This window comes from Brienomyrus brachyistius, chromosome 12 (genome assembly GCF_023856365.1).
Source record: "Brienomyrus brachyistius isolate T26 chromosome 12, BBRACH_0.4, whole genome shotgun sequence".
Lineage (NCBI taxonomy): Eukaryota > Metazoa > Chordata > Actinopteri > Osteoglossiformes > Mormyridae > Brienomyrus > Brienomyrus brachyistius.
This window is the reverse complement of record NC_064544.1, coordinates 18,729,029-18,756,908: the sequence shown is the minus strand read 5'-3', so window position 1 is coordinate 18,756,908 and position 27,880 is coordinate 18,729,029. Positions and strand designations below refer to the sequence as shown.

The 27,880-nt window shown below is 43.3% G+C and overlaps 2 protein-coding genes across 8 annotated transcripts in view; both read right to left on the bottom strand.

The window, feature by feature from the left end:
* LOC125704983 (uncharacterized) overlaps window positions 1-15,923 on the bottom strand; it is a 100,896-nt gene extending 84,973 nt beyond the window's left edge. For 4 of the 7 annotated variants that reach the window (XR_007381313.1, XM_048971227.1, XM_048971224.1 and 1 more), the window contains exons 1-13: window positions 15,649-15,923; window positions 15,075-15,419; window positions 14,208-14,561; window positions 12,656-12,757; window positions 12,090-12,185; window positions 10,683-10,772; window positions 9,338-9,409; window positions 7,274-7,387; window positions 6,898-6,996; window positions 4,388-4,498; window positions 3,919-4,011; window positions 952-1,032; window positions 298-384 (exon numbers count right to left, since the gene is read on the bottom strand). Coding sequence is in view for 4 of the 7 variants with exons in the window: in XM_048971227.1 (XP_048827184.1) it covers window positions 298-384; window positions 952-1,032; window positions 3,919-4,011; window positions 4,388-4,498; window positions 6,898-6,996; window positions 7,274-7,387; window positions 9,338-9,409; window positions 10,683-10,772; window positions 12,090-12,185; window positions 12,656-12,757; window positions 14,208-14,561; window positions 15,075-15,419; window positions 15,649-15,724 (1,720 nt within the window). In the remaining 3 variants the exon portion in view is untranslated. The remainder of the gene's footprint in view (window positions 1-297; window positions 385-951; window positions 1,033-3,918; window positions 4,012-4,387; window positions 4,499-6,897; window positions 6,997-7,273; window positions 7,388-9,337; window positions 9,410-10,682; window positions 10,773-12,089; window positions 12,186-12,655; window positions 12,758-14,207; window positions 14,562-15,074; window positions 15,420-15,648) is intronic. The other 3 variants (XR_007381312.1, XR_007381314.1, XM_048971228.1) reach the window with 1 other exon arrangement.
* Window positions 15,924-22,661: 6,738 nt separating this feature from the next.
* gba2 (glucosidase, beta (bile acid) 2) overlaps window positions 22,662-27,880 on the bottom strand; it is a 21,544-nt gene continuing 16,325 nt past the window's right edge. Inside the window, exons 11-17 of the mRNA XM_048971229.1 lie at window positions 27,651-27,758; window positions 27,136-27,287; window positions 26,848-26,954; window positions 25,727-25,869; window positions 24,063-24,178; window positions 23,792-23,983; window positions 22,662-22,918 (exon numbers count right to left, since the gene is read on the bottom strand). Of these exons, the coding sequence (XP_048827186.1) occupies window positions 22,688-22,918; window positions 23,792-23,983; window positions 24,063-24,178; window positions 25,727-25,869; window positions 26,848-26,954; window positions 27,136-27,287; window positions 27,651-27,758 (1,049 nt within the window). The 3' untranslated portion in view covers window positions 22,662-22,687. The remainder of the gene's footprint in view (window positions 22,919-23,791; window positions 23,984-24,062; window positions 24,179-25,726; window positions 25,870-26,847; window positions 26,955-27,135; window positions 27,288-27,650; window positions 27,759-27,880) is intronic.

Sequence of the window (27,880 nt, the reverse complement as noted above, 5' to 3'; positions counted from 1 at the left end):
TTTACTACGATTAAAATACTTAACAAGCACCTTGATTGTGACAGAAACGATCAGCTAATGTAATGCATTTAGGCTGCTTCCTAAAAGAACAAATTGTTCAAAAAACACCTGAAAAACCAAAATGATAAAATCATATGATTAACAACATATAATAAATCTCCACTGAAAGCCAGTTTAAGGCAGACAAGCAAATAAGCATCAGACTGAGGGGAATATAATGAGTTACACTGAAGTCTGATCGTTTTAAGTGTTTGTGCAGAATTACTGCATTATTGAGTTTCAATATGAAATACTTACAGAAATGTCTGAATGAGTGCAGAAATACTTTGGCAAAAATACATGCCCCCATTCCCAAAGAAGCTACTGTAATCGGGATGAAATATCCTGAAATCACAAAGCAAATGTTTCTAAACATGAGTTGTGCACAAATTCCCCACCCTTATTCCATATTCACACATCCAGTTATAGCTATGAATATAAACTTAAACATGGTTAATATCTGAGTTTCATGTGTTTGGTCTTATGCATTTAAACACCCCACACATCATCTGTCCTCACTCTCTCTTTATTAAAGTACAATGTACACAATCCCAGTCACATGACGCTCACAATTACATACACTAGTAACAATAAAGGAATTACTGTCAGATACCCGTTTCTACTATGAACACAAGCATTTATTATTCATCCATCCACCTGCATGACCCACACATAAGAGAGGTTTAAAGGGTTTGGACCATCTGGCACATTATATATTCTGGTGATTTAGAAATAAAAGCATACATGTCCGATGTAATACGATCTTTTTACCAATTATAAATGTATAAGTATTATAGAATATTACAAATTAATTACATATATTTACTGAAAGTATCACAAAACCTTTAATTTAATTATAAAACATTTAATTATATATTTACAATTATAACATTTAATTATAAGTAAACTCACCCAGTAAAAATGTGCGTTGCATCGAGGCAATAATATGGACATAAAGAGTAAGTATCAGTATGTTAAACATCACGTTTAAACCTGTAAGTGTAAAACAGACCAAATCAGACACAGCACAGCACAGCGCTCCTGGGTTTACAAATCAGAATTTAATGGCTCAGGTCCAAAGAAAATCTGCCCGCTTGGCCTGAATCACTTCAGTAAAAACATCCTCCTGACTCAATGGGCAAATTTGTATTAGTTCAGGATTAATCTGCTAGGGATTCAAAATTACCTTGATGTCATTAAACAAAATATACATATTTTAAAGAATTTAACTGTTTTGTGCCTTTATATGTCATATTTTCATGTCTTGCTCTGCCCGAACCTCCTGTTTCCTCCCTGGTGGGGCTCTAACAAGCCATGCCTGGTGCTCTTTAGCCTCACCTCTCGTTCCTGCCCTCCTGTTCATCACACCCAGCTGCCTCTCTGCTCTATTTTTACTGCAGTATTAAGTGATCCCAGTCTAATAATCCCCAGTCTTGTGATTGAAATCATGTTGTCCTGTCGTCTATGCCCTTGCCGCTCCATTCGATCCCCTGTGAACCAGTTTTGTTTTTGGTTTAGTTTGTTTAAAATGATTTCCCTTGGTTTACCCTTATTCCTACTCTCACATCCTCCATTCTGCTTGACAGAATAACGGAACTGTACAAACTGCCTAACAGCAATGCCCAGGAGCCTTTCGAGCTCTGCATTGGTGAATGCATGCTTTCCCCAGCTCCTGGTGCTTCTGCCCTGCAGAGCTGCTACAGAAACCTACTGGAAGATCCAGATGTTCTATGGCTTCCAGGAGTGACTGCCGGACTCATTCGGGTAGGCGATTTGCTGGGGGAGCTCTCCCCTGAATCTGAGGCCTTAGAAGAGAAGGTGAGAGCCTTTCCCACTGGGCATACCTCAACCCAAAGGGGATCTGACCCATTACACCAAAACCTGCTGCTCACTATGGACATGACTACCGACTCCCTGAAACTCCAGTAAGTCTTCTGGTGGAAACAGAGTCTTAGGAGGCATGAAGGCACCAACGACATCTTGGACAGCAGCCTGGCTCTCAACCCGGAGGGTGCCGCCCTGTCTGTGCTCCAGGCTATGGGTCCTGGGAAGCCAGTCATCGCAGCCCCATCATTTGACCCCGTTGGGTTCCCCACCAAACCCTCAGAACCCAACTCAGTCTGGGCTGTGTCTGGCCCAAGGGAGGCTGCTGCTGTACACGTCCCAGGTGAGGTTTCAGCTGCTGTGGTAGTGCCCTGCCATGTAGGGGCCTCCATCATTCTGATAGTGCCTGGGTCTGCTCAGCCTGTGCCCGCCTTGTCCCCAAATTCCTCATCTGCATCTGCTTCACTGTCTGCTGATCTCCCATCGCTGCCTGCCATCTCCCCCTCTGACTGCCCTCAGCCACAAGCCTGACTCTCTCACTATAGCCTGCCATGAAGGAGTGGCCCTGGAGGACATCCAACTGGAGAACTTGGGGTGGGATCCTCTGGGTCCTGCTCTGTGGGTTCTGCCCCCATCTAGGACTCTGGATAACCCTGCTCCATGTTTGGGTGTGGTCAGCAGTGTCAGTGGGGGTCCAAGAGGGGCACCCCATTCATGGTGGCCATTCCTGCTCCCATCTCTGCCATCACCCTACAAGTCTGTCATCACCCTCCTGCACTTGCCCTGCTGTCCCCATGTCCATTCCCCCCCCTGTTCTTATTCTGCTGTCCGCTTAATGCCACCCGTCCCCGCTGATTCCAGAGGTTCCATATCCCTGGGTTGGTGTCCTACTTTCCAGCACCCAGAGGAACTCCCTGCCCAGCCCAACTTTTAGGCCAGTGTTTGCTCCAGTGCCCTGTCCTGCCTTTTTCTCCCTGGCTGGTGATCCTTATCTGTGTCTTGGTCCATGCCCTGGTTGTCCCTTCACCTATCTTCCCTGTTTTGATCTGTGTGTTGGTTGTTTCCTGTGTCCTTGGTCCTACCCTGAACTCTGATGTACCCTTATTTATGTCTGGTGGTTTATTATTCCCTGGTTTGGTTCTCTTCCAAGGTTTGTGCTGTTCCTCTCTCCCATCCTGTCTTAATGTATTTGGTTGTCCTCGTTTCCCTGGTCCTGCCGAGTGCTGTCTTGGATGCCCCTCTGCTTGTCTGTCCTGTATGAGTGTGTCCTGCTTACGGTCTCCCCTGCTGTCCAGGGTATTGCACTAGTCTGTTCTGTGCCTCTAGTGGTGCAATGCGCTTGGTCCCTGTCTGGTCTGGGGATCCATCTGTTTTGTCCAGTAATGCCGTGTCCTGGCTCCGTCTGCCCACCCCGTTGTGTGGGCCCTGTGTTCCCCTTCACGGGGGTGGGGGGTACTGTCAAGTCCTGCCCTGCCTGACCCTCCTGTTTCCTCCCTCGTGAGGCTCTAACAAGCCATGCCTGGTGCTTGTTAGTCTCCCTTCGTGTTCCTGCCCTCCTGTTCATCACACCCAGCTGCCTGTCTGTTCCGTTTTTACTGCAGTATTAAGGGTTCCCCAGTCTAGTAATCCCCAGTTCTGTCACTGGTCATATTGTTCTGTTGTCTATGCCCTTGCCTCTCCTTTTGAACTACCTTTGTTTGCCCTGATTCCTGCTCCCGTATCCTCCATTCCACCCGCTCACAACAGACATGTAAGGGCTGTTTTAAAACATTTCATTCTAAAGCGAAACCAATAAACCAAGAACTCATGTTAAGAAAATCCTTGCAATTGACTGGGATACCCCTGGTGGTGCTTCCTGGGAGAGGCTCCAAGAATCCCAACTGGATAAGCCGACAGATTATGGGATGTTAGGAAAATGATAGGAGCTCTGACATTTGATTTAGTACATTTTAAAAAGAAATACCTGTATAACTAATTCTGGTCCAGGGTTACTGAAATAACTGAGATGTAAACAGCAAAAGAAATATATGTGTAGTACCTAAAGAAGATACTTACTGCGGAATAAATGAAAGAAGCTAAAAAATTGTCGCATTCTTGCTGCTTCAGCACTCCTTAAGTAATGAATCAGCAATATCCCGAACCCAACAACTGGAATGAGGTAAAAACATAGTCGTGAAATTTGTCAGAGGCATAAGTGAGATGTGCTCAATGGTCCTGTATTTAAAACCCTGCACAGCACTGCCATCTGGTGGATCTGGGTTTGAATCTCATTGTGGCACGGAAAGAATGTGATGCGTTTAGGTGGGACATATAATACATCCCATAATATTTATTAATCAGTAATCAGAAATATTTATAAAATGGTGAAGCTTATCAGCAGGTGCTATTTAATTACTTACAACATGAAATGAACTGGCTCTATACCCAGTTCTGACCCTCTATTAATGCATCAATACCCAAAGTAACTAAATAAAACTAAAATAAACCAAAAAAGTATATTATAAAAATATGCTAATTTACTTACATGGGATTAAGAACACGATCGTCGGAACTATAAAGATAGTTAAAAAAGATCCAATTTCTGCTATTCCTTCTCTATCAGAGAAAGATATAGCAAGAAACACAGCAAGACCAACTGAAATGAAGTAAGAATACTGAGTCATTATAAAATTCATGACAGTCACACTCAGCTATCCTGTGATTGAAAGAGCACAGCCCTGTCACCTGGGGGTTCTGGGTTTGAATCCCATGTTGGACACTGAGGTACTGAAAGGACATCCCAGTTTACGAAGCAGATTAACAGTTTATGCCAATGTAACAATGTTTCAGTGGGACATTATGCCATAATATACTGTCATGGTCAAAAGTTTTGAGAATGACACAGGTATTGGTTTTCACAAAGTCTGCTGTCTCAGTTTTTATGACGGCAGTTTGCATAAACTCCAGAATGTTATGAAGAATTGCAATTAATCAGATGAATTGCAATTAATTTGCAAAGTCCGTCTTTTCCATAAAAATGAACGTAATCCCAAAAAACCCATTTCCACTGCATTCCAGTCCTGCCACAAAAGGACCTGCTAACATCATTTCAGTGACTCTCTCGTTAACACAGGTGACAGTGTTGACGAGGAAAAGGCTCGTGATGTCACTCTGTCATGCTGATTGAGTCAGAACAACAGACTGGATGGTTTAAAATGAGGGTGGTGCTTGAAATCATTGTTCTTCCTCTGTTAACCATGGATACCTGCAAGGAAACATGTGCAGTCATCACTGCTTTGCACAAAAAAGGGTTTCACAGGCAGGAATATTGCTGCTACAGTAGTTAGATTGCCCTTAAATCAGAAGTCGCTAAGAGGTGAACTACGGTCCGAGTCTGGACCCAGATGTTGTCCCATACGGACCTGGACCAATAGCCCAAACATTAAGTTACTATTTAAAATGTGAAGGGACGCTTCAATGGTTAGCACTGTTGCCTCACACCTCTGGGACCCGGGTTTGAGTCTCCGCCTGGGTCACATGTGTGTGGAGTTTGCATGTTCTCCCCATGTCGTCGTGGGGTTTCCTCCAGGTACTCCGGTTTCCCCCCACAGTTCAAAGATATGCTGAGGTTAATTGGAGTTGCTAAATTGCAGATAGGTGTGCATGTGTGAGTGAATGGTGTGTGAGTGAATGGTGAGGCCCCCCATCCTGGGTTGTTCCCTGCCTTGTGCCCATTGCCTCCGGGATAGGCTCCGGACCCCCCACGACCCAGTAGGATAAGCGCTTTGGAAAATGGATGGATGGATGGACCTCTTCAAATTTTTGTTGAATACCCCTGCCCTAAATCAACCATTTATCGGATCATCAAGAACTTCAAGGAGAGAGGTTCTATTGTTGTGAAGAAGGCTTCAGGGTGCCCAAGAATGTCCAGCAAGGGTCAGGACTGTCTCCTAAAGTTCATTCAGTTGCAGGATCGGGGCACCACCAGTGCAGAGCTGGCTCAGGAATGGCAGCAGGCAGGTGTGAGTGCATCTGTACACGCAGTGAGGTGAAGACTTTTGGAGGATGTCCTGGTGTCAAGAATGGCAGCAAGGAAGCCGTTTGTCTCCAAGAAAAACTTTGCAACAGACTGATATTCTGCAAAAGGTACAGGAATTGCATTGCTGAGGACTGGGGTAAAGTCAGTTTCTCTGATGAATCCCCTTTCCGATTGTTTGGGGCATCTGGAAAAAAGATTGTCCTGAGAAGAAAAGGTGAGCGCTACCATCAGTCCTGTGTCATGCCAACAGTAAAGCATCCTGGGGTTGCTTCTCAGCCAAGGGAGTGAGCTCACTCACAATTTTGCCTAAGAACATAGCCATGAATAAAAAATGGTACCAAAACATCCTCTGAGAGCAACTTCTCTTAACCATCCAAGAACAGTTTGGTGATGAACAATGCCTTTTTCAGCATGGCAAAAGTAATAACTAAATGGCTCAGGGAAAAAGCATCAACATTTTGGGAAACTCCCCAGACCTTAATTCCATTGAGAACTTGTGGTCAATCCTCAGGAGGTGGGTGGACAAACAAAAACCCACAAATTCTGACAAACTCCAAGCATTGATTATGCAAGAATGGGCTGCCATCAGTCAGGATTTGGCCCAGAAGTTGATTGACAGCAGTCAGGGCCAATTGCAGAGGTCTTGAAACGGAAGAGCCAACACTGCAAATATTGGCACTGCATAAACTTAATGTGATTGTCAATAAAAGCCTTTGACACTTATAAAATGCTTGTAATTATACTTCAGTATATCATTGAAACATCTGACAAAAAGATCTACAAACACTGAAGCAGTAAACTTTGAGAAAAGTAATACTTGTGTCATTCTCAAAACTTTTGGCCATGACCGTATACATAATGGTGCGTTGTGTTTTTAATTCATGTAAAGCAATAGATTAAGGTTCAAGCTCTGCGTTTCATTCATATGTATTTTGTGCATGAAATATGCAGAAAAAAATCCCCCGACACATAATCCTGCAAAATACATACATTTATAAACCTGGAAACAGACTTACTTGCAACTAAAATCATGATTATCAGAAACAAAGATGCGACCCAAAGTATTTTCTTCAGTCTCTCTAGTGTTAAGTGAAACCAAAACCAAAAGTCAAAAACTGAAAAGAGGTAAGAACAGGGTCAGTCAGCATCACATTCATGTCAGGATCATCACAGGTAACAAGAGTCAAACATCCTATAATGAACTAAACATCCTATGGTGTACACATGTTAAAGATTTAAGAATACATGAAATCAAATTTAAAGGTTCTTGTAAATCTTTATAATGAAAAAAAAACACTTCAGTAGCTAATTATGGTCCAGTATTCCTGAAATCACCAATAACTAAAAATCTATAAATATACTAGGTTATTTTACACTTGTGAAAGTACTTACATTGCATAGAAGCCATAAAGACCATCTTAAGTACAAATCCACCTACAAAGACTCCTAGTGTTACTTTGCCAGCTGTGCTTGCGGAATATTTTGCCAAAAATTTAATGACAGGAACTGAAATGAGGTAAGAGCAGAGTCAGTCATCATGGGATTCATGTCAGACACACAGAACATAAACAGATGGGCTCAGTGCTCCTGTTTAAAATGGGTTATGAAAAGGCAGAAAGGCTGCTGGAGGGACACTATCCTAATGCAGGCCCCAAATCATACTTCCACACAGCTACAGAGCGACCATAAGCAGGAACAAATGCCACTCAGCCAAAATAAAGACAGCAAGGCTGCTGGAGGGACACTATCCTAATGCAGGTATCAAATCATACTTCCACACAGCTACAGAGTAACCATAAGCAGGAACAAATGCCACTCAGCCAAAATAAAGACAGCAAGGCTGCTGGAGGGACACTATCCTAATGCAGGCCGCAAATCAAATTGCAGATGGAACTACGAATTGCAGATGGAACTACAGTTCCTGGACCCATCCGTAGAGTGTTCAGGGGGACCAGGACGGGACAATCACTGGTCAACTGCATATTGTAGGGAAGGTACTTGTTATGCCCCTAATGAACTAGTGATTATTAGCGTTATATTCTGTTTCTTACGTTCTCTGTTAAGTTTCAGTTCCTTAGTTGTTTTGCCTGTTGCCTTTTTTCTTGTGCCAGTCCTTGTATGTTCTACCTTGATTGGTTAATTATTTCATTTCTCACACCTGCTGCATCATTACCCAGTTCATTTTCTGTATTTATGTTCCTGCCTTAGTTCAGTTCAGGGTGTATTTCATGTGTATTCAGAGTCTTAGAAGTTACCTTGTGTTGTGTTATTTGTACTTTACCTGCCTGTTCCCTGTTGCCTTGAACCTTGTAGTTAGTCTTTGTTTTTTTTCCCTATTTGCCTTTTGACCCCTAATGGTCCGTTTTGCTTTGTAGTGTTCCCCATGTTATCAGTTTCTGTTAATAAACCCCGTTTGTCCTGTGAGCCGCCAGTGCATCGTCAACCTTCCTTCTTTCCTACCGGTACCGTGCTCCGTCCCTGTGCCACAACTTCCCAAGTTCATGGCAAAATGAGTATATTTAGCAGCTACAATGACAAAAGATATTTAGTTTCTCTCTATACTAATGGTATTTTAATAACCATGAATACACAACATGGTGGTTTTGTCTGCTCTGGCAGTCCGTCATCCACGAATAGCACCTGTGTGTTTCCTCTTCAGGTACTCGTGGATAACACTAGTGCCACGGTGGTATGCCACTCAAACTTTGCAGAGTGTAAAACCACCTTTTTGTTTAGCGATGATCTGAAATACTCCCATAATTATGCAGTGATCATAAAAGAAAACAATTGTTATAATGACTTGTAGTTGTCATGCCCGGCTCGTCCGCTTCTCGTGTGTGCCACGCCCCCTGATTACCCAAGTGTATTTCCCTGATCGTCTCCAGCTTTGTCTAGTTACTTTGATTAGTCCTGTGTATTTAAGTCCTGGTCTCCCCGGTTTCCCTTGTCCGTCATTGATGTTTGTAAGCGTGAGCTGTTTCCCGGTCCCTGTCTCCGTAATAAACTCCCGTTTGCCCCGTATTCTCTCTTCCTGCTTGCCCGCACGATCGCCGCTCTCGCTTCTGCCGATCGTGACAGTAGTATTTTAGAAATTATAAATATATTTTAATAAAAAGTATTTCTAAAAAGATGCATTGATTTAAAATATTAATGTCTACGCATTTCAGCGTTAACATCATCGACTACGTTGACTAATCGCAGCAGTACTACAGACAAAGTCGTGTATAATGTTGATAAATACAAATATCTAGAGGCAGCTCCTTACTATTTTGGTTTTAACCTAATGCTCCCCACCCACCCCCAGCTGAAATCCACCTGACTCTGAAATCCAAATCTCACTCCAACAAATTCCTCAAAGTTGGCAGCCTTGAAAGTGTGTTTAATATATTACCAGGAGCTGCTGCTTTCTCATGTGACTGGTCTCGTTTCATTTCCGATAATGATATTCAAACTTACCAATGCATAAAACTATGATCATGATGTTGCTTCCTACTGTCCGAGCCAGATGCTTAATTCTCCATGATATATCTGTAAAATAGTATTTTTTATGATAAAACACAGGATATATGAATATCAGCTTCTGCCTGTAGCCATCACAGGTCAGCTCAGTGACCCCTAATTTTTGGGAAACATTTAGACTGTGTTGCACTTATCGCAGCTGAGGAACTGCAGATGGTTTAAAAGGATCTTTGTGGCTCCTCTGTTCTCTCTCACTTTGTGTCTGTAACTCTGTGCACATTGAGGATTTGCTCACCCTGCGCTTCTCTCTCACTTTGTGTCTGTAACTCTGCACATTGAGGATTTGCTCACCCTGCGCTTCTCTGTCACTTTGTGTCTGTAACTCTGTGCACATTGAGGATTTGCTCACCCTGCGCTTCTCTCTCACTTTGTGTCTGTAACTCTGTGCACATTGAGGATTTGCTCACCCTGCGCTTCTCTCACTTTGTGTCTGTAACTCTGTGCACATTGAGGATTTGCTCACCCTGCGCTTCTCTCTCACTTTGTGTCTGTAACTCTGTACACATTGAGGATTTGCTCACCCTGCGCTTCTCTCTCACTTTGTGTCTGTAACTCTGTGCACATTGAGGATTTGCTCACCCTGCGCTTCTCTCTCACTTTGTGTCTGTAACTCTGTGCACATTGAGGATTTGCTCACCCTGTGCTTTTTACCACCTGTTTATCACCAGTAAACCATAGTTGTTTTTGGAACATTTAGAACATCCCTTTATGTTTTAGTGCAAACAAGCCATCATATAGTTACTGTATTCAGATTTTAAATATGAACTTATCAGAAGTGTACGGCACATATAAGTAGTGAATTTAAAATGAAACATGTTTTGAAAATGGATGAATTGTATCTGATTTAATCTGTGGCAAATGTTTTAAATTGTTTAAAATTAGAAGAAAATAATACTTTTAAAGTATGATAAGATACTGCCGTATCCAAACCAGGTTTATACAAGTAAAAAAAACAAGTTTAAACCTGCACCAATTTCAAATTAAAATACATACTAATTTATCTTTCACAACCTTTAATGCAAGATCACAAGTGGGACCCTTGATATTTTTCTCAAACTCTCAGACACAAATATATAAGAGCTGGACAGAGTACTGTCAGAAGCCTGAATACATCAGCAAAGGGGCTGCAGGGGAACCAGTAATCATCTGGAAACATCTGCCACGCATTCATTTTTGATAAAAACCTAATAATAATTATTTTACTATATTTTATAATTTTTTCAAACTGTCACCTTCTTTCACAGTGTATACTGGAAACAAAAGGAAGCATATGTAAACATACCTGGAGATAATCGATCTGGGTCCATTTTAAATAACACCAAGATGTTTAGCAGACTGATGACAGCACAAGTAACGGCCTCTTCAGTGGATCCTGAGAAACACCAGTAACACAAGATAACAATGAGGTAATGTTTTGGTGATTTAGATACAGTTCCCGGTTGGATCCCGGTTTTTCTGTCAGAACTTCCTCACGCTTTACTTAACTACCCTGTGGATCTTGCTTTAATGCTGCCAGGGCGACTGTTTGCATTTACAATTTTATAATTAGTCACCAGGTGGCGCTTCCTATACTGTTATAAATGTGTTTTTTTTTAATCACGGTTTGTTTATTGGTCTCTTTATATTTTCAAGTAATCAAGAGTTACCGTATCTGGTATACAAAGAGGATATGTCCGGGGATCATTTTTTCATGTCCACTGCAATCAGGTAGCACTTCTGAATTCACATTTATGAATATTAATGAGTTATCCCTAACCACCACATAAAACGAAAATCTGCATCTGGAGAAACCGGGACATGTGGTAACCTTACAGTTATATTTTACAGTCTGTACACAATTGACATAATATATGCATCTGCAAGTGTTTTTCAACAAAAGTTAGAAAACGCTAAGCTAACGTTTATTAAACTACAAGCAATTCACTGTTCACATGAAAACAAAAATCGAAGTGCTAGTGGTTTCAGGAAGCTGACGTTATGACGGTACTCGTGAGCAGCGTGACATGTAGGATGAGTATATTGTTTAATCTTTAATGCGAATGTGTGTGTGAGCCTTACAAATGCTGCGTGATGATACTGATACTGAGTGGCTGCTGTATATTGAAAGCTGGTGCCTTTTCCTTCACTTGCTATTCCATTGTAACTTGCAGCATTGGGTCATACCGATTGCAGCGCTAAACTCAGACAAACCACCGGTTTTTGAAAAACTGCTAAGCCACCAGAACAGGGGCCCAATAACAGGACGTTTCCAGGGAAACCCGGACGTATGGGAGCATTAAGAAAAGCAGATGCTCATTTTAAGTAAGTATAAAATAAAACCTACACAAAATATTAACATATTGCCAATATAAATATAAATCCCTATGTGGGATTCAGACCAAGATGTTATATTCATTGATAAAGAATTTACAGATGTCCATCATTCTTAAAGATAAATAAAAAACAAACAGCTAATTATAGTAATTCTTCACATTTATATTATATCCATTAATAAATCCTAGGTGAATTTGGTCTTGTCTTGTTACCCTACTAATTAGTTTAGATAATACATTATTAAATTTGCTTTCATAAGTTATCACGTATATAGATTATTAAACGCTTCCAACAAAAATTGTTCTGCATGAAATAGTTTTTGGGTTGGCAAGTCATATTCTAAAAAGAACATATTCACCATATTTAACAGGCTCACCTTCAGTTATACCCCACAGGATGAATGCTGAGGAAACCATGATTGGTGGGACTGTGACATGTGACCAGTGACTTAACAGAGCCTGTCTGCTTTCACCTATAGAAAGAAAGTTTAGCCACATGCTCTATAACATTAGATGATGATTCATGCAAAGTTGCTAATTAATGATCTACAGCCATCCTCAGATGGCCATTCTGTTTCATGCTCATTTACAGGAAACCAGTAGAGACTATCAGTCTCACTAGATGCAGCCCCTACATTATCTTTAGCATAATTTCAATGAGGACTTCGCCACTGGTTTACTGTTTTTGTTTGCTGGAGGTTACAGTGATAAAGGTTTCAGAAATGATTCATATTCACACATATGTGTTTGTTACCAGAGACACAGGAAGTATATTAATTACATCACAGTTAAGTCCTGCAGTGGACAGGCACCCTGTGTAGATACAGTCCTGCCTGATGCCCCATGTCTGCTGAGATGCCCTCTACAGGATAAGTGGCTGCAAACATGGATCCACTGATGTCATCATAATTACTAGAAATGACAGAGCAGATGCTACACTTACCTTCCCTTCTTAAATGCCTGACAGATAAAGCACCAGTAAGTAGGACTACAGGTGTGACAGCGATGCACAGCCCCAGAATCAGCCAATGCAGGGATGAATAACCTAAAAAATACATAAAATTAAGACATAGGTTCCAGAATTTATTTTTGCAAACAGGCTTGACACTAATGTATAATCAGCATGTCTAATCCAACAATTAGTCTTCAAAACTGGAGAACAAATTTGTTTTATGTGCATGATTCCTGATTGTTAATTGATATTAACATTAAATGAAAATAAAATTATCAATTGTATGACATTGCGCTAATCTTCTGTCTTATGTAGAGCTGAAAACTGCACTGAAGTGGAAGCGTAAGGTAAATGTACTGTACAGGGTGTCCATAAAGTCTCTTTACAATTAAAAAAAATTATTACAAAGGCAAATGAAAAGACAGATATGTGGAAATTGTTACAAAATGAGATGTATACATTTATGTTTTTTTTGCCTCTTTAAAACACCTCTGTATGGGCACCGTTAGCTGCATGAAGCGCATCAGGACGGTACTAAACTTCTTGCCATGTTTGCTGTTGCATCCCCTCATCAATGGTGGCAGTGACATCAGTGATCCTCTGCTTTAGATTAGCGATGTCCCGTACCTTTGTTTGCAATGTGATCACAATTCTTTGAAAGCCACTGAGTACATAGAACCAATCTGATGAAGATATCTCATCAATTGCCTTTGTAATACATTTTTGAAATTGTACAGACTTTATAGACACCCTGTACATTCAGTAATTTTGTCTATAAAATTAACTAAACCCAGTTAGACTATGGATGTGGATAGAGATCAGTGTACAGCAGAACCACTGCATCTCAGGAGAATGACAATGTGATTTAATCTCTTAAACTATGTTGAGATGTTAAAACGAGTCCTTTTAGTGACTAGTCATTGTGATCATCAATGGACATTGACTGTAAAGGAGCAATGACTTCAGGTGTTCACTGACACCCAATCTTAAAGGGACCTTTGCTGTTGTAGGGGTAGGATTCTCATCTATGGTGCAGGACGTCCTGCATTCAACTAGGGCTGTATTCATGGTGAGAGTATATGACTAAGATGAGACAACTTAATAAAGAATTATAATATGGTTAAAGCAATCTTAAAAAGATGCTTAAGATTAGCTTTCGATGAAAACAATCTAAATAAGCCTCTGGCTTGACTTTACTAAAAACCTCTAAAAGGGTCATTTAATTGCGGTACCTTTTAACGTCATACCAGAAACCAAAGCCATTTTCATGGTGAGCAATTGGACAGAAGATCAAAGTGAATGAATAAAAAGGTTCAAACATCACAAATAATTAGAAATTGTTCTAAAGAGTGTCTAAAATGGTTAGTAACGTGGTAACTATGCCAAAGGCAGTTAAAAGAAGGACAATACAATAAAGTCATTTAGCAGTTAAAGGAGTTTAACATGTAGGACATACAGGTGGATCTTCACCTGTAAGTAAAAACATGAGAGTCAGCCTGGTTTTCTCAATGCAACACCTTGTGTAGGTGACCTGGTGACTCACCCAGTGCTGCTATCCTGGCAGTTGTATTGGCAGAATCAGTATCTGAGTGGACTTCACACCTGAACTCTCCTTTGTCTTCCATCCTGACTTTCCTCAGTTTCATTGAGAAGTTTCCTTTAGGAATTTCCTCTGTGAAGAATTCAGCTCTTCCAGAGTATCTCCCATCCTGTGACTCTGGTCTGTTCCCTCCATCAGTATACAGAAGCACCAAGATGTCACCGTCATCGTCTGTCTTTCTCCATTCCACGTGAAGCTCTGTCACATTAACATGGGTGTCCACAGAGCAGCTGAGAGTCACATCCTCTCCAGCATGTGCATAGACAGGCTCATCTGCACCCGTCACCACCAGCCGCTCTAGAACAAGAACAGGAAGATTCACACAACCTGGCAACCTGACATCTACGTGTTTTTTCTTCCTGTTTAGGGACGAAACTCAGATAGTTTGGGCTGTTTCCATTTTAACGTTTTAAAATCAGGGACCTGTAAGATGAAAGATTTTTGTGATTTTAATTCGAAAATTGTACGTAATAAAAACCTTCCGTGAAAAATTTAAGATAAAACAGTGTCAATTAAGCCACCCCCAAGACTGATTACACTGTACTACACGTGCAACAGCAGAATGACCAGGGGGGAATTCCATAAAGGAGGATTTCTTGCTTAGCCAGATAACTTCTTGGATTTAAGGTAGTCTGGGCTAAATGGACTTTATTTTCGTTCCGTTACTTTTAGCCCAGACTACCTTAAATCCGACAAGTTATCCGGCTAAACAAGAAATCCTGCTTCATGAAACAGCCATATGTTTCAAACATAAGTAATAATAATACAAGTCCATGTGTCTTAAACCTTAAGTCAGAAAGGTTTACTTACCTACTTCCTGTATTTCCACCCGTGTTTCACGTTGCTCCTGCTCTGTATAAACCACACACTTGTACACTCCTGCATCTGCAGTCCTCACACCGTCAAGCAGCAGAGAGAAGTTGCCTTTGGGGATTTCCTGAGAGAAGAAGTGGGCTCTGCCCCTGTAGGCGTCCCCCTGTGATTCAGGTCTGCTCTGACCCCCCTGGAATAGGTGCACGATGGTGTCTGAATCAGTCCTTCTCCAGTCCACCTCCAGCTCCTCCAAAGGCAGGGGTCTGTCCACAAAGCAGGGCAGCAGTACAGCTCCTCCCAGCCGGGCTGTTAGAGGACCAGCAGAGCCGTGTAGCAGGAAACCTGCCACAGGGATAAGAGATATAAAATCACTTAATGACAATAAGCATTAAATAACAAGCACAATCATCAGTTACAAATCATTTATTTGAGTGTTTGGTAAGCAGCTATTTCTATAATAATTAGTACATCAAAAACTCCTTTTCTTAAGATCATGTTAATCATACACGTTAAACAAGTTAGATGTAAAACTGGCTTCAAAAGGTAGGACTTATTTTTGTGGAATACATACCATCAGAGTTAATGACGAACATGAACAAGATCAAAATATCGCTGAAACTTTCAGTCTTCATCTCTATATGAACCATACATAAAGATTCATTTCTATTTGATTCTAAATTTCAACATATTCTGAAAACATACAGTATGTACGCTGTAAATAACGGTTGAATTTCTATGTAAGATGTGTTTCTCGCTGTAATTTCACATTCAGATTACACCTCTTTCACAAAATGTGGCAGTGAAACAACAGATCCCAACAGCCAGTGAACTGTTGTAGAGCAGCCAATAAACATGGAGCACAAACATGGACTTTGAAACTGAAGCAAAATTGTTTTATTGGTTTGTTTTACAGAAACCTTTGCACTGCAGTTTCAGTAGGTCTCGGTGTGTGAGCAGAACAAACAAACCAGAACCTGAGGAGTGTATTCATGTGTCGTGAGACAATGAGAGAGAGAGAGACAGAGAGAGAGAGACAGAGAGAGAACGAAAGCTTCTTAGGAATCAGCCTTGAGGCCATTGACCATATTCTTTCATCTAACAGAATGAGAGTTACCAGTATTAAGATTGTCGGATTAGAGTCTGTACTAGGGATAGAGTTTGCTGATGGGAGGGGGGACTTACAATCTTGTAAAAATAGCGCATGACAAGGTCTGGAATGTGTTAAATGGTAAGCTAACATTTGGTAGTCAAGGCTCATTAGGGTCTAGAACCTATCCTGGAAGCTACAGGCACAAGGCAGGGAACAACCCAGGATGGGCCGCCAACAAGCCTTTGCAGGAAGAAAGTATATAATTTATGATAATGGATAACTCCACTGTTAATATGAGATACAAAGCTTATAACTTGGTTTAAAAAAAAATCACAAACAGACCTCATGCAGTACATGAAGAGATCAGTATGTATGTAAACGTCAGAGAGGGTAGTACTTTCCCAGGCGGTTTGCAGTGTAAAACGTTTCTGAACCACTGGGAAAAAAAGTGCCCCACTTTTTGTGTGTGTTTGTGTGTGTGTGTAGGCAGTGTGTGTGTTGTAAGTGCAAATGGTAAAGGTGCATTAAAAGCCACCTTGTTGTTGAACCCAAATCTGTCTGATTATTTGGACCAATGACATTAAGCTGGGACAGCGAATCCCTAGGGGCATTTGCTGTGGCTCTCCGCATCCTCACGCAGAAGGGCTACCTGCACTTCCCTGGTGCTGCACAGGAAGAACTGACCTTCCATGCCTTTGTCATGGTATTAGTACCAGAGTGGCTGCACCAGCACGTCCAACTGTGGGTGCTGGCTACGCTTCCTGAGGCCTTGGCAGAGCTGGAGAGAGCCGAGGCGATCCTGTTTCCATCTGCCACATTATGCCAGTCGCCGGCCATGTCATGTGGAAGCTGCACCTGCATGCCTGGGGGGCTCTGACAGCGAGGACGAATGGCCCACACCGAGCCATAGCTGAGATGTTGCCCACCAGCTGCTACCTCCTGCTACTGCTGTGGAGTGGTCGGACACTTCGCCCGCGACTACCCTGCCCCAGTGCCGTTCCCTCACCTCAAACAGCAACTGGGAAACGGCGGACGGGTGGCGCTGTAAGGGGGGCACCACCCACAATGCACAGCGGTCCAACCTCTGCAGCTGCACCCAGAGTGTTCCGGCTTGGCGAGGTTACCGGCCTGCATGTCAACTGCCTGGTAGACAAGATGCCCCGCTGAGCCCTGGTAGACACGGGGTCCTCATCCTTCATCCGGGTGTGTTACCAGGCACCAGCAGAGCCGCACCAGCAGGCTGGGAGACAACGGACATGCAGCTGATGTCAGTGACTGATGTGCGCACGGCCTTGAGGGGTAAATGAAGCTGTGAGTCTGGCTGGACATATGGTGGTCTGGCTCGCTGACATCTCCGACCCCTTCCTTATCGGTTTGGACTTGCTGGTTTGCCAGGGGGTCGCAATCGATGTGCTGGGAGCAGCCCTTCACCTGGGCACAGACATGGTGGCCCTCCTGCACGACCGCGCCGGCTGGTGGCAGAGGATGAAGGCCTCCACACAGCATGGATAGAGAGCAGCGTGCAGCCCCCAGGGGAAGACCACCAGTGACACAGCCATGGATTGGGGATCAGTCCCACATATCAGGAAATGAACCCTCGTCACTGGAGGTGTGAAGTTACAGCTGATGCCATTGAGTCTCCGTACCACAATATACAGAAGGTAATAAAAAAATAATAAATATGAAACCTGCAGGGAAACTCACCTAATATGAATGTGTTGTGCATCCAGGCAAAGAGTTGGGAATAAACAGCAAGAAATACCTGGTTATACAGTGTTGGATCACCTATAAAGACAAACAGAGCAAATCAGACACCCTCATTCACCAGTCTATACAGATATAACATGATATTAAATAACAAAGTGTCTTTGGGCTTTTCCTCCCCTGAGATAAATCCTGTCGTCCCCAGGGCCCGACTGCACTGTGAGCTCATGCACAGTAAGGCCCATGATCCGAGGGCAGCGGGGGCCAAAATACAGGCCAAGGAGTTTAATGCCCCGAGTCAGAAGGTCTCTCAAAATCCTGTGGAGACCAGGCCCACCCCCAGCCCATATCACCCACTCCTTCAGGGAAGGGAGGGTGAGTGTGCGTGATAGTACCCCAACGAATGTCAACTGTGCTTGGGTCTGGGCCAAAAAACAAACCTAACCAATCAAAGACTAATGAGCTAATCTAGTCGCTAGTTCCCTCTGAAGTATCCCTGGTTCTTGAAAACTAGCAGTTTAATCCAGCGAATGATGAGCAACCTTGGGTGCAAAACAATCTCAGGCTCAAAATGTAAATGGGTATGATGCTCAGCTTACTGGCTTGGAGCCTTAGTGTGGAATGTAAGCCACCTAGTGGCCACTTGTGGTAAGGAGAACTAGTACCACAGGATGAACCGAACACTAGGTTAAGGTGCCAGATATTTACAGTCATGATACCCTGAAGAATTATGTGACATCCACCTGTGATCTATGGCCTGAGCTGTAGCTACAGGAAAAATATGTTGGATAAACAACAGCCTGGACTGGTCACATAACACAGACGCCCTGTACAAGAAGGGGCAAAGCCGTCTTCACCTGCTGAGAAGGCTGAGGTCCTTTTGGTGTGTGCAGGACCTTTTATGACACTATGGTAGCATCTGCTATATTCTTAACGGTGGTCTGCTGGGGGTGCTCAGCAAGGGACAGGAAGAGACTGAACAAACTGGTCAGGAGCGCTGGCTCTATCCTGGGCTGCTCTTTGGACTCCACTGAGGAGGTGACTGAGAGGAGGATTCTGGCCAAATTTACATCCATTATGGTCAGTCCCACTCACCCCCTGCATGAAACAGTGAGGACATTATGAAGCTCCTTCAGCAACAGACTACTGCATCCAACATGCGAGAAGGAACGCTTCCACATGTCCTTCATTCCAACGGCCATCAGACTTTTTTTCTGAAACCGCTTATCCTATTCAGGGTCACGGTGGGTCTGGAGCCCATCCCAGAAGCTACAGGTGCAAGGAAGGGAACAACCCATAACAGGACACACAGGATAACTTCAAGGACAACTTACTCTACAAAATAGAGCAAGTTACGGGAGGCGTAAAGACAAATTCCCCACACGGATCAATAAAGTATCGATTATTATTACTATTATTATTAATAATAATAATAATAATAATAATAATACACCATTCACACACCCACTGCAATTTGGCAACTCCAGTTAGCCTCAGCATGTTTTTGGACCATGTGGGGAAACTGGAGTTCCTGGAGGAAACCCCATGACGAGAGAACATGCAAACTCTACACACATGGAACCCAGGCAGAGACTCATCTTCCATGGTGTGGTCTGTCTTGAGCAACTGGAACCTTCACAACGTGTGTGAGTGCCCTCATGTGCCCATTGGTGCCCACATCGGGTGACTGTAACATCTGCATGTCCCACATGCCGGGAAATTGCACGAAACGACCAACTGGCATCATGCAAACTCACAATGTGACCCCTATCAAACTCTGCTGGTGCTGGTAATGCTGTCTAATGCGTCTATGAGGCCTCCTCTGTGTCTGGTGACTAGAAGTGCCAGCTCCTTGTAAACTGAATCATTTATCTACCCATCACTGGTCTGCACATGTACCAAATTACATCCAAATCAGACCATTACTTCTGGGTACATTACTGTTTTTGTCACTGAGTGTACAAAGAACAACATGAATCAGCACAACACACAATTGTTAAATCAGCCTTTGATTAATACATCATTCGGAAAAGAAGTACAAAGCATCTAAAACCCTTAGACTCCAGCGCACCACCGTGAGAGGCATCATCTCCAAATGGGAAAAAATCGGAATGGTGTTAAATCTGCCAGGGGTGGGCAGGCTAACAAAACACAACTCATCAGGGATGCTGCAGCAGATCCCAAATGAATAAATGACAGGCCTCTCTCACGTCAGGTCATGGTTCCACGTTTATAAAGACACTGGACAAAAATGTGTCATGTGTCAAAAATGAGTTGCAAGGCAGAAACCACAACTAAGAGGAACATCTAACATTTGCCAAAAAGCACCTTGATTACCTCCAATACTTTTGGTAGAATGTTCTGTGACCTGATGAGTCAAAAGTGGAGCTATTTGGAAGACATGGGTCCTGCTACATCTGGCGTGAAGCTAACACAGCTTCCACACAAAGAACATCATGGCCACAGTCAGACATGATGACAGAGTGATGCTGTGGGGATCTCCTCTTACAACAAGTGTCTGATTGCAGTTTTTTCTGCTAAAGGTGGTACAACCAGCAGGCTCAGAAATAGGGGGATGGGTCCTCCACCATCAGCAGACCTGCCCCTTTCCCTTTTGCTATTTGCTTAAACAAAACCCTTGTATCTACAGTACCCACAGGCATAAACTGCTTAGTCTAACACAAAACTAAGAGGAAACTCTATAAGCATTCATCTTGTATTAATGGGCAAAGTTCAAGGTGTTTGTGTTTAATTCATTACAATGTAGAAAAGGAATGTGACCCTTCCATTAACAGTGTACTCTGGTGAGGCTCTCCTGAGGTTCACCCTGTGCAGGATACCAGTCCATCGTAGAGTACACAATCACACAGCGATGCAAAACACCGACAGACAGTTTAAACAGCACATAAGTTTAGACAAATATATCCACACACCTATAAATATACTTATGCATCAAAATAAGTGTTGGGCTGGCCCAGCCAGACCCCAGACCTAAATCCAATTGAAAATCTGTGGGGAGACCTGAAGAGGGCTGTGCACAAGAGATGCCTTTGCAATTTGACAGATTTGCAGCGCTTTTGCAAGGGAAAAGGAGTCGCAGAATTGCCAAGTCAAGAGGTAGCAAGGTAATAGACTCCTAGCCAAAAAGACTGCATGCTGCAATTAAATCAAAAGGTGCTTTAAAATATTACTTTAAGTGTGTGCATTCTTATGCAGCCAGCACAATAAATGATTAATTGTAGTCTCATTTATTAACATCAGAAAAACCTGGCATTTTAACCAGGGTGTGTAGAATTTTTATATCCACTGTATATCAGATATTTCTGACTCATTCTCAAGGTGACAAACTGGCACTGGTCAAATTATGAGCACTAAAACTGAAGCAGTACCACATAGTGAGAGCAATAAAAAGGGTAGTTTCAGATATTACATTCTTGTAAGATAACTTAAATAGTATTTAATGGATATTTTTTTAACTTTGCAGAGGCATTGTATCGGTGGATTACTGGAGCCGATCAAATGAGACAAATTGCCTCAAAATCAAGTAACACTACTTAGTGGCACTAAAGGGAAGGGTGATTGTAGACGACCACGTGAAGCATCCATTTATGATGTTATGATTATGTGTTGACAAAGTGCATAGAAGGTCAAGCCTGAATGGCAGTAAGAGCAACTCACCTGTATTACCTTGTAGATTTGTCATAGGGTAATAGCAGCCACAAGATGGTACTGTTACATCAGGTTTTATAATCAGAGTTAGATATTTGCAAACATTGAAGTTGTCGCTGTAACAGTAAATGGTATCGTTAATACTAGAATGCTTGCTATTTTGTATTAGAAACAGTACATGATAGTGGAGGGATATCATCATACATAATTTATTACCTTCTGTATTTTTCAGAACCTCACAGTTACATGAGCACATGCAAATACAAACTTAATCCCTACAAGATCAATTTTGATCATATTTTACTCTGGATTTTTTTTCACAGATGTTCACACCCATCTCTGAATCCTCAGATACAGCTGTGAATGCTTGAGCATACAGTGTACTAAATAAAAAAAAAAATCAAATATACTTCTATTGCATCCTATTGAGATGCCTTTTTACAGATCACTTGGGACAGTATAGAATTCTAACAAAGATAAACGCTGAGAATTTGTTCTGTGTAAGTGTTGTATAGTGGCCTGGGGATCTGCTAATACTGACCTGCAACACCTCAGTGCTCTGCAAAAAGACCCGGTAACACTAATCACAGCCTTTCTACCAAAGTACGAGGCATCTCCTTCCTCCTCATTATTGTATTTTTGGCATGACATGTTTTTTATAAAGGCAGGCCAGGCATCCATTACTATGCCAATTTTGCTGAGAAATGCTTAAAGATTCCCTTTGCTCTCATACATTGTGACAGGGGCTGTGTTTCTCTCAGCAACCCTGACCCATGCTTAAACACGCAGCACCTTAAATTCTCAATTTTTACTTAGATTTATCCTTCCTTACTGTCATGAACGTTGCTACATTAAATATTACAGCAATAAAACTGACTCCTGCATTTGATTAGTGATAAAGTGTCATACATGCCATTTGTAAAATCATTTAAGCATCTTTACAGCATTCAAGTGTAATAATAATAACAGTCAGAGTAATAAATCAGGCAACCTAGACTCAGGCAATCATCTTCTTAACCTGTGTGGTTTTCATAGGAATCACAGTTTACGTGATTTTGACAGTGTGACTCTCCAAGCAGTTACGGTGATGTCCTCTGACGTTTCTGCGGGAGTGTGGTTCCCCGTGTGGCCCCCACCCCACACCATCTCAGCTGCTTCCGCCGCCCGCAGCGAGCCGACCAGCCCCTCCGGCCCCCTCCTGCTGCCGCTGCTCCAGGGCCAGCTGCATGGCCCAGATGCTGAGGGGGCGCATGTAGGCCAGCGAGCGGAAGATGGCCTTCTCGCAGTACGCCTCGGGGGTCTGGAAAGCCATGCCCAGCTGCTCCCACACTGTGCGGTAGCAGCCTTCCGCTGTGCAGAGTCCCTCCTGCACCATTCCCTGGGTGGACAGTGGGCACACGGAGACGCCCCCATTTTCAGTCTATATTCCATGCTATGCCGTCCATCCCTCCACCTTCTAACCACTTACCCTGATCAGGGTCACGAGATGAGATATCTTCTCCCCTTATCATATTACACACAGTGTACATCATATGATAATAAGAATAAGAACACAAGAGACATGATGCAGCAACTAATAATGGATTATAGACCGAACCCTTTGCCCTTGAATGGTAAAGTACCATCCCAGGTATATCTTAGTACTGAAAGACTTTTTTTTTAAATCGTACATTTGTACCGTGCTGATGCAGTGTAAAAATGTATGTCACCGCTGTTTTTTAAACGTGTATTTTAATGCCAGTGCTCCAAAGGAAAGTGCCGTTTCTATGAAGGAAAAAAAATATTGAGTCTAGAGGGAAAACATGCCGTGTTGAGATGCATTTCCTCTCATTTTCTGCCCCAACGGCCTTTCATACTCACTCGACAGTATAATCAAGATACTGCTCGGGAGAGACAGTGTTATACTGAAAATGCTGATTTAAAAAAATAATAATAATGTAGTTCTCTAAAACCCCATGACTTTCCCTAAAACTTTCTGATATTTTTTATTTTCCATAACTCTTCCAGGTCTGGAAAACGTGATTTCTTAATTTCCATGATTTTCCCAGGATTTTCATGACCGTATGAAGCCTGAGCGGGTCATTATACAGCTGGCAGTGCTGCCCAATCTGCTGCCCCTGTTACACTAAGCCACACGTCCGCTAACATTTCATTACTCCTGCTTTCAGGCGTCTCTCCATCAGTAGTTCTTATTTACTATGGACCTCGGATGTAAATGCAATCAAACGACGCAACAAAAACACCGACTCACCTCATGAATCATAGTAGCAGCAAGTCCATAGACCACACCCACCCACACCTCATCTGACTGGACACTGGAGCGGTCGGGAACGCCTTCCGGACGCATGCCATTAACAGCGCCCATCCGGCCCCCGGCAAAGCGCAACACGTTCAGGTCAAAGACGGACTTCAGGGCGCGATGCACCTTCTCTACCGGGAAGGCCTGCAGGGGTAGGGGAAGGGGTGAGGCAGGGGAGGGGGTATCCACCACACTCACTGAGTGATGCAAAGGGCACACTGACCTGGAACTCCCCTTCACCTAGGCCAGACGCCCGTAGGAACCACTGGCCGGCACACTGGTCTGACATCACACTGTTGGAGAGGTCCCGCCCACTGCTGTCATAGTTATAGTACTGGCCTATCAGGAGGAGAACAACAACAGGGGCGGGGTTACAAATATCCACAATCCACATCCAACAGATCAGCCAGGACTGTGTGCATTATAGAAACAAAACAAGTGAAAGACCGGGTTGTTAAACAAGCTTAGCAGGACCAATGCAGAACCAGGATAAGTTACAGTTAAAGTACAGGATGAAGGAAGAGCAAGATCCAAGTAGGTCTTTGAGTGGAACCGAACACATGGAGCCCCTAGGTTTAGCCAGCAGCTGCTATGACAGACAGGGAATCGCATTCATCCTCGCGGGTTACACACTGCGCTAATAACCCAGGCAGAGGTGAAGTGGGACTGGCAAGATCCTTGAAGTGACCTCAGGGCCGCCTGTGTTTATTCGAGATCTATTTGTGAGGACCATTAGCCATTATTAATTATTTGTCATGAAAACGAGACCTTGTTTGTTACTCTGTTGTCCTTAAAAAACCTTTCAAAAGGAGTCAGGCAAACAATAAGTTTTAGAAAAGATGTTTTGCAAGAAAGGAGGAGGCTTTGTGACAATATTCAAATTATTAATATGTTGTTTAAACGATTTTTTAAAATTATATTTTAAAGCGTCCTTCAAATGATTAATTATTAAATGATTGTTTACATTACATTATTTCAGTGAACGGTACCAATCAACATTAAAATTATCTGCCAAAAAGTCCATCTGCCAAAAGACCCATCAAACTCAGTGGGCCGACTCTAAACAAAGCATAACATCTGACTGGTTGCATTGCACACCAAGTCACAACAGACTGACCTTCCCTAGTTGACTGGATTCTCATTTTGTTTTGTCTGTTCCATCCTGAGGCCTAGCTTAACTGTATGTAACCATGGTAACTAGAGGTAGGATCTGATTTACGAAAAAAGTCATTTCAGATGAACAGGTCCCAAGTCATTGTTCCTATCCTAACTTAGGACAGGAAAAGTGCATTACACAAACCAACTAACTTCACAAAATCTTAAACTCTCCTAACTTTAGGACAACTTCACGGCCCCGCCCAGGAGATAACGATAAGAATGATACCGTAGCCATGTTTTACTACAAATACCCCCTGAATACATTCCAAGACTTATCACTGAAAGCCAAAACCACGGACAGCAGTGATCTTTGTGTACATAAATATGGTAAAGTTTAACTGATACAATACGCACAGCAAGACATTAAATACAGTAAAAACAATGTGCGTTGTTAGGACAGCTTAACCGTTACCCTAGAACTAGGACAGCTTATTTAGGAATTTGGAAAGTTAGGATGCATTCAGCCCCAGGACAGAACAGACAAAATGTGGTGTGGTGTGTACAAGGTACAGTTCACAGATGGAACTCATGTTCACTGAAGACAGGGTCCATCCAAAAGGCTGGGAAAATAGTGAGGTCAGCACGCCCCATCCACTTTCATTAGTACTGCCTAACCCACTACCAAACCCCACCCACCCAGTTATCTATGGCCCCACCCTCCCCCCATCCTGCCCCGCCCACTCGCCTCACCATGTCCACATCCACCAATTGTGCCCCACCCCCACTCACCGTTCCATAACAGCTCGTCAAAGGCAGCACTCCCCCTATCCAGCACGTCCCTGTAGCGGTCGTACACGGATTCTCTGTCCAGCAGCCGGGCCATCTTGCACATCACGCAGACTGAGGCCAGCCACAGGCCTCCACAGTACGCACTGACACACACGACAGGGTTCAAAGGTTACGGCGGCTCATACACGGCCTGAATGTTGCACGACAGCTACCTTCATTCTAACTGCATAGTTTGTGCAATTCTGGAGTTTTTATTAAGCCTCTTAAATGATGCCGGATCATTCCAAAAACGGCTTCATCGGCTGAGGCCCTGAATGTACTCTTGTCGCGTTTCCATCAACACGGAGCTGGTGGTGGTGGCGGTACTAGGCTGGTTCTCACTTGGTGCCTTTTGAGAACCTACCTGCGGAACCGAAATGTTACGTAGGCGGAAGTGAAAGTGAAGTAAAGATTAATCTGTATTTTGTCCATTTATTTATTTAGCTGCACCGGAAAAAATAAATAAATAGAAGTTTCTGGAGTACGACCCGCTGCGCCGTCTCCATTGCCTGCATCCGCTTCTGTCTCCCCATCTATGCGAGTGTGTTAGTTTATTCTCTGTTTTACCGCTGTCCTTTTAAGGACCACGCAATAATGCTAAAAAACTGCTAAAAACTGAACTTTGCTGTCCGCCTCATGATCTCTTTACCACAATATTTTACTTATTCGACCTGGGACATATTTATACTTTATTATTAAATCTGGCCAGCAGATTGATTGTTCGTTTTTCAAGGAACAAAAAAACGATGCAACGTTATTCTGCTAATCAGCTGGCTAGTTGTTTCACAGCTGGTACAAGCGATATTAGACTAAACTATGCCGGTTGTCGATTGAACTGTCCAGGTATGTGGAAGGTTTGTGCTGGAGTTATTTCTTCTGGCCCAGGGCCATTTCTTTGCAGTGGGAACGCGTGGAACCAGTGCCGGGTTGGGAAAAAGTCCAACACCGACACCGCATTGGTGGAAAGGAGGCATTTCATAGCCAGGGATTTCGGGTCCTTCTTCCCCCTCCCAGCTGAGGCCGTGGAGCCTCAGAACATCCCCCCCCCCCCCCCCGCCAGCCCCACACCCCCAAACACCAACCTGGGCCCGGTAACCGTCCAGCCATCATAAGTCTGGTCGGCAAAGCCGGAGTTTTCGATCAGCCCATCACCGTCGAGGTCAAACTTCATTGCCGATTCCATCACGGCCTGCGGGGTGAGATGGGGTATCAGTCAGACGACCTGGTTCTGTACCCGCGTGACTGGTACCCGCCCAAGAAGTGACTGGCAAAGAAAGCCAAAGGGGGTTTATAAAAGTTGATCTTGGCTGAAGAGCTGCCCCCTTCAGTAAGAACTCCGACACTGCCAGATGGGGGCGCTGGCTGTTCACCTGACAGATGGGCCACATGTCCTCCAGGTAGCCCCTGTCCTGAGTCAGGTGAAAGTCCCGGTACACATGCAGCACGAACTTTAGGTTCAGGTCCTTCCAGTCGGCCGTGTCGTGGATCAGATAGGCGTTGACGCGCTGCCAGGGCTCGTCATCTGAGAGGGGACAGCGTCTGGCCTGTTAGTGCGGTACCACAACGTTCCAGCCATGTGCAGCCAGCAAAGCACCGATTTACGAAAAGTTCTCCACATACGGCTTCTTGATATTAAAAAAAAAATTTGCATCTTACTAGTAATATGCTTTTAATTATGAATAAATCTGATGAAGTATAAGGCAACAGCAATACCCACTAAGCATCCATGGCGCCATTCAGTGATCATTAATTAAAATGTAATTTCATAAAGTCAAACGCAGATCCATATATAACAGAAATTCAGAGAGTTCTGGAAGACTCAGGGTGAGCACATGCATCATCAGGACACACAACCAGAGGGAGGGACCAACATTCTACGACCTACCTGGGTCTCCGATGTCATGGGGGACCATGTTGCGGGTCTTGACTGGGGAGTATCGGCCGTTCATCAGGTTGAGCCTCGCTGTGAGGTCCTCCTGAACCACACAGCCCGCTGAGGATGGGGGGAGGACAGGGTGTTGGTACCGAGCCCAAGAGTCACAGTTTTATGTCAGCTACCAGTGACATTTATATTCTTCAGGTGTATAATCATTCAAAATTCCTTCTGATAGATCC